Consider the following 6,000-nt stretch of genomic DNA (forward strand, 5'->3'; position numbering starts at 1 on the left):
AACAGCAAAGACTGCCACTGACCTTTGTTTAGCCCAGCAGTTCCCAAAAGCATTTAACAATGGAAGCCTATTTTGAGAAACACCTATTTCACCTGCCAAACAAATGTGGGGAAATGCTTACCCGACCTCTGAGTGAGCCGCTGGCTCTAAAAGAGGAGTGTGTGCGAGGACAAGCCAGGGAACCTTCCCCAGGGAAGAAGCCCCACAGGACTGTCAGCCCTGCTGTCCTCAGTGTGGCTTCTTGTTTAGTGTCCAGATGCCCCATTGGAGCTAGTTGTCTATTTAGCTCCTTCCAGACCTTCTCAGGGACAGGTCCCTGGTGCTGCAGACTCAGGCTGGGACCCAGCTCCAACTGTTGATGCCCAGGGGCTGGGTGAGACCTCCTCCTAAGTGGGCACTGCTCCTCAAAGTTCCCCACATCCCCCCCACTCCTCGCTTCTGTGAGGGGTTGGCAGGACTGCAGCTAGTGTTCTGTGGGACAGAGGGAGCTGCCCCGAGGCCCCTTTCTCTTGGGGGCACTTCCAGCTGGGGCTGTCCTGGATTGGGGGTGGGCAGGAGGCTTTAGCTGGGAGCCAGCTTCCCAGAGCGTGGGGGACTCTGTTGGCAGCACAGTTGGGTTCAGAACTAGGTCCTTGGGCTCTAAATGTCAGGATCGAGTGCACCGGCCTGAACCTATGGCTGGCCTTTGAAACTTAAACTCCCTTTCTGCTTAAGTGACTAGGGGAATGCAGATTGCAAAGGGCCAGCCAGTCTGGAAAGGGTAAGGAGGCAAAGCTCTTCCATGCAGGCCAGAGGTTGGCTGCCCTTGGCAGACATGTGGGGTAAGGCAGGGGTGGGGGATGCCCATTGGAGAGCGCTCTGAAGATGTTCATAAACATGGTGGCACTGAGGGTCCGTTGGAGCACCTAAAGGAGCTGTGGGGTCCAGAGGTGAGAACCCACAGGGCTAGGAGGCCCCACTGGCCAGAGAGAGGTGGGCCATGGAGAGCAGCTGTCTTGCTACCCCAGATCGTACAAGCTCATGCCCTCTGGAGTCAGGAACCTCTGGGCTGAGTCTCCTCAGCAGCATCTCTGCTTGAATATTCCTAGTGACAGGAAACTCACTACCTGCTGAGACATTCCAGCACTGGATGGCTCCTGCTATTTTAAATGTCTGCCACATGTTGAATCAATAACATTCTCCCTGTAGCTCCCTCCATCTCTTTGGGATGACCATCCTCCCATGGTCCCCCTCCCATGGGACCATTCACGCATCCCAAGTTTTCCTCAGACTAAACATTCCCAGTGTCCCCCCATGATGCCATCTTCAGCCCCTTCTCATCTTAGACCTTCCCCCCTGCTGGGCTCCAGTCCCCCCTGAAATATGCTCTGAGACACAGCCATGGCACCTGTAGTCTGTCGGACCATCAGTGATCCGGTGCGACGCCCTGCCTCGACCCACAAAGTCTAACCTCCAAAGGGCTCCTCAGGCAACTAGGTGGCACCTAGAGACTTCTGCAGCTGTAGGGGTCAGTGCTGTCTGACTGGGCTCTGGGGGCTTCGGGGGCTCCTCGAAGACCATCTGGGGCCACAGGGGGTATGAGGGGGGTGGGGCCAGTGGGTGGGGCCAGTAGATGGGACCTCCGCCCCCATCTAATGGGAACAAAGCTGTTTGAGCATGTTTTAAAATGGGCTTGCTACATAAACTTGGGTTTGAAGCAAGGGCACCACAGCTTAAAAATGTCTAAAACTGCCGGCATTGTCTAATGTGGTTTAGTCTTCTGTCACATGCCATCCCTAGACAGTCTCCCCCCTCCCATGGATGTGCACACACCTCAGCTCAAGCCAGCACCAAAGAAGAGGGGCCATTCCCCCCAGATTGGGAGACCCAGGGCACTCCGTTCTTCTGCTCCCAGGGACATTTGAGCCCTGGCTCTGCTCTGTTCATAGGAACATAGTGGTCAGGAGCAGGTGCAGTGGGCTTGCACATGGGTGTATGGGGAACGTCTATACCACTCACACGCTCTTGGTGTGGGCTGGGTCGGCATCACATGGGGGCCTGGGCATGGTGGGGACTCGGGGATTGGGACAGGCAATGCCCATGGGGTGTGCAGGAGGCAGTCACCAGGTGGTCCCCAGCTGGAGGGTGGGGCCCTGTCCCAGCCCACAAGAGAAGGTCATTTTCCCAGCCTCCTGTGGGTGGGGGGGACACTCACAGGGCAGCGTCTCAGCCCTGTTCTTCTGGATCATTATGCAGAGCTGTAGCACCAGTTGGGGGGCGCTCTCCAGGAAGGTCTCAAGGAGGCGCAACATGTTGACGTCTGCATATTCATACATCATAGCCCAGTAGAAGCGTCGCTGGTGTTCCTTCCGCCGCTGGCTCTGAATCCCCAGGTACATGGTGCGGATATACCTGCCGAGAGAACAAGACAGAACACAGAGAGCGTGGGTAGGGGCCGGGAATGTGGAAGGGTCACGCCATTCCCCCAAACCAAGACTGCCTGTGCCCATGTCCCCTCCTTCGCTCTGAGGTTTTCCAGATGCTTGGACCAGGGTTTTTTTTTCCCAGCCCCCAGAGAGGGTGCTAAGGCTTTGGGGTGGAGGAGTTGGGGGTGGAGGGGATGGGCAGGCCAGCAAGGGGGTGTTAGGCAAGTCGTCCCCTTCCTGGCCTCAGTTTACTCATCTAAAAAAATGAGAAATGAAAGAGTGGGACCAGATGATCTCCCAGAGCCTGCCAGTGAAGCATCATAGGTGAGCTCTGAGGCCATGTGATCTTTCTCACATTCGGGACCCCAGGGGGAACATTCCAGCAGGATTTCGTCTCTACCACACAGCCCTGTCCCCTCTCTGGGGGAGGAGGAGAGGAAAGTAGCATTTGTGAAGCTCCTTCTAAGTGCCACTGGCTGGCTGGCCATGTGGTGCCAGAGTTCCGGGTGACAGACAGGTGTAACTCCCATGTAGGACAGCCAGGGGGCCTGGCAAAGGCTCCACAGCTGGATGGCAGAATGACGAGGAGCTGGCCCCCGGCTGTTGGACACCAAAGCTCAAGCTTTCCACTAGGGAGACACGGAACCTGCAATGGAGCCCCTGCCCAAGGGTGGCATAGGACACAGTCACTCTGATGTACTGACCCTGCTCCGTCAGGGAGGGACAAGCAGCAAAGAAAGTGGGTATAGGTGGAGGGCACGGGCTCTGGATTCAAATGCTGGCTGGTTCTGTCATTTGCTAATTGTAGGATCTTGGATGAATTACCCTAACTCTGTGTCCTTGTTACCCTTCTTTAACATGGAGAAAAGGGTCAGCATCACGGGGTTGGGGGGGAGATCAGGGAGATAATACGCGTGGTGGACATGCATCTGGGGTCCCCCATGGCTCACTCACACCTGAACTTTGGGAAGCTGTCTCTAAGCCACAGTCAAGGGGAGGATGAAAGTGACCATCTAAGTCAGCCAGGGGCCTCTGAGGCTGAGCCCGGGCCAGAACGGCCAGCAGGGCCTGGACGAAAGCGAGGTTCAGGATCCAGTTAGGATCAGGAACATGAACCACACACAAGGGCCACAGCCAACAAAACAGAACTACATGTGTGGGTTTTTTTTTTTTTTTACATTTTTAAAATAAATGTTTTATTCCCCTAGTTCCATAAAAACAATGTAAATACAAGCAATCTGTACGTCTTGTGTGACCTTGACTGTCCCCTGGGAATGTATATCACTGTGCCCTCTAAAACACTAAGCCTGAATCATCAAGGTTGAGAGAGCAGGGTTGATATACTATGTGGTCCCTGCTGTCCTCAGGCAAAGTCAACTGCCTACTTGGGGCTGCTAGGCAGTCCCTCCTCTCTGTCCCCATCCCCACCCCCAGCCTGGTCCCCGCCATTACCCCTCTTGCCTGAATCAAAGCAGAAGCCTCCTAATCGGCCTCCTAGGGTCCACTCTTGCCCCAGAACACAGCTACCAAGATGCTCTTTGAAAATCACAAATGCAATCATGTCATCCCTCCCCCCGCCCCCAGTCCCGCTTCTTTCAACCCTCCCATGGCTTCCCATAATGTTAAGAATAAGATCCAAACCCCTCCCATGGTTCACAGGACCCTGCCTGCCCCTCCAACCCCACCTCCCACCCTCTCCCCCCACCCTTTCTTGTGTCTCCTCTGTCTCTTGAGGAGCACAGGAGTTTGTCTACTGTTGACACCATCTCCCTAGTGTCAATGGAGGCAGAAGGAAGACTCCTGTCCTCCAAGGCTGAGGGGTCCTGGTGGGACAGCACTGTCATACTGTGAAGGTAGGCCACACCCACGTTTGCAGCAAATTCAGACAGCATCGTCAAGCCAGTCACCGAGAGGGGCTCTAAATCCCCTCAGCCCAGAGCAATGGGAGGAGCGGGGCGTCGCCTAAGACCTTACATAGATGTTACAGAAGCTCATGCTCTTGAAGCAAAGATGCAAAAGCATGCATTTATAAAATAGCCTAAAACTCTAAAGAGATGTTCTTCTCCAATTCCAAAACGGCGGGCCTCCCTCCAGAGCACTAATCATGTACTGGACCCAACAATGAACAAGCGCTCCAGGGTCCCCTGGCCTGTGCCCCGGGACACAGAGCAGCCCTACTGAACCATTGGTGTGACCTACAACAAACACCCTGGCAGTGAGGAGCACCCATCCCACACCAGATGAGTAATACGGATCCCTAAGAGCCTTTGCGCGACAGTATCTCTGAAGAGACCCACCCAGGGAAGCTGGCATGGACACCGTATTTCCCTCCTGACGCCCTCCCTGCAGTGAGCGGAGCGGCAGTCCTGCTGAAAGTAAAGCGGGCAAGGCTGGGGGTGAGGGTGGAAGGCAGGGCGGCCCTGCGTGGGGCCTGGTGTGGGGGTCGCAGGTGCCCCAGGCCAGGCCTCTGCTGGAGTCCTGCCAGGCCTCATGGGGCATGTCTGATCATTGTCATTTAATTCATGGGGAAACTGAGGCTCTGGAGTGAAACGGAGCACTGAATTCTGGTTCTGTTCCAGGTTCTGTCGCTTACTGGCTGTGGTGTGTCGCACAAGTCATCTTCCCCAAATTAAGGGACCGGGGGAAGCTGGGAAAAAGGCAGGGATGTTGTTGGAAAGCTACAGGGTCACTGAGAGAAAGAGAGACAGAGAGTGAGGCAGAGAGACACAGAGAGATACAGAGACAGGCAGGGAGAAACACATACACACAGAGAAGAGAGACAGAGAGAGAGATGTGGGAGGGAACGGAAAAAGAAAGAGAGAAAGGAGTGGAAAGCAATGTCGCAATTTCGGGTCTGAGGGAGAGGACCAACTGGAAGAAGTCACAGCCAAGATGAATTTGGGCAAGGGAGGGCTTACTGTAAGGAGATAGGGTCACAGGTAGTCTGGGAGGGGTTGGGGAGCATCCAGGACGGAGGGAAGGGCCGAATTGGCCAGATCCGAGGGTGGCCTGGGAAGGCAGAGCAGTGGAGGACAAAGGCGCGCTGGCTAAGGTCGGGCCTGTGAGTCCAGAAGCTCCACACGCACCCAGAACAGTCACGTGCCCAGGGGGGCCTTGGTACCTTGGGTCTCACAGGACAGATTGGGTTCCATGACCCCAAACTGAGCCCTACCCACGTGAGGCAGCTGCAACGCACAATGCCATGTGCCACAGACTCCCACAGGGACCAGATCACAAATTTACCCACCTCAGGGGTACACTCAGACCACAGACTCTGCTTCTCCCAGCCTCACAAGGTGGCCCAAGGTGGAGGAATGATTAGGTGGCAGAGCCAAGCCTACTCGTCCAGGTCTCAGGCCAAGGTAACATCAGCACTCAGATTCACCTAGGTCTGCCCTGCCAGGGCGAAAGGAACACTTGATCTACCTCCTCCACCCCCATTTTCCCCAAGCCGCAGTCCCCTGCACCCGGCATGGCCATGGAAATGGAAGGCAATGAGCCCAGAACACGCTGACTCGACCATAATATCTGCCGGAGAAACCAACGTTGAATTTCTTCTGTGAGCGCATCATAAGGTGGCCCAAGGTGGAGGAGG

The 6,000-nt window shown here is 55.4% G+C and overlaps 1 protein-coding gene across 1 annotated transcript in view; it reads right to left on the reverse strand.

The window, feature by feature from the left end:
* XKR6 (XK related 6) overlaps positions 1–6,000 on the reverse strand; it is a 310,755-nt gene that overhangs the window by 23,779 nt on the left and 280,976 nt on the right. The window contains exon 2 of the mRNA XM_032388992.1: positions 2,195–2,391. Coding sequence (XP_032244883.1) covers positions 2,195–2,391 — 197 coding nt within the window. The remainder of the gene's footprint in view (positions 1–2,194; positions 2,392–6,000) is intronic.

This window comes from Phoca vitulina, unplaced genomic scaffold (assembly GCF_004348235.1).
Source record: "Phoca vitulina isolate PV1807 unplaced genomic scaffold, GSC_HSeal_1.0 scaffold53, whole genome shotgun sequence".
NCBI lineage: Eukaryota > Metazoa > Chordata > Mammalia > Carnivora > Phocidae > Phoca > Phoca vitulina.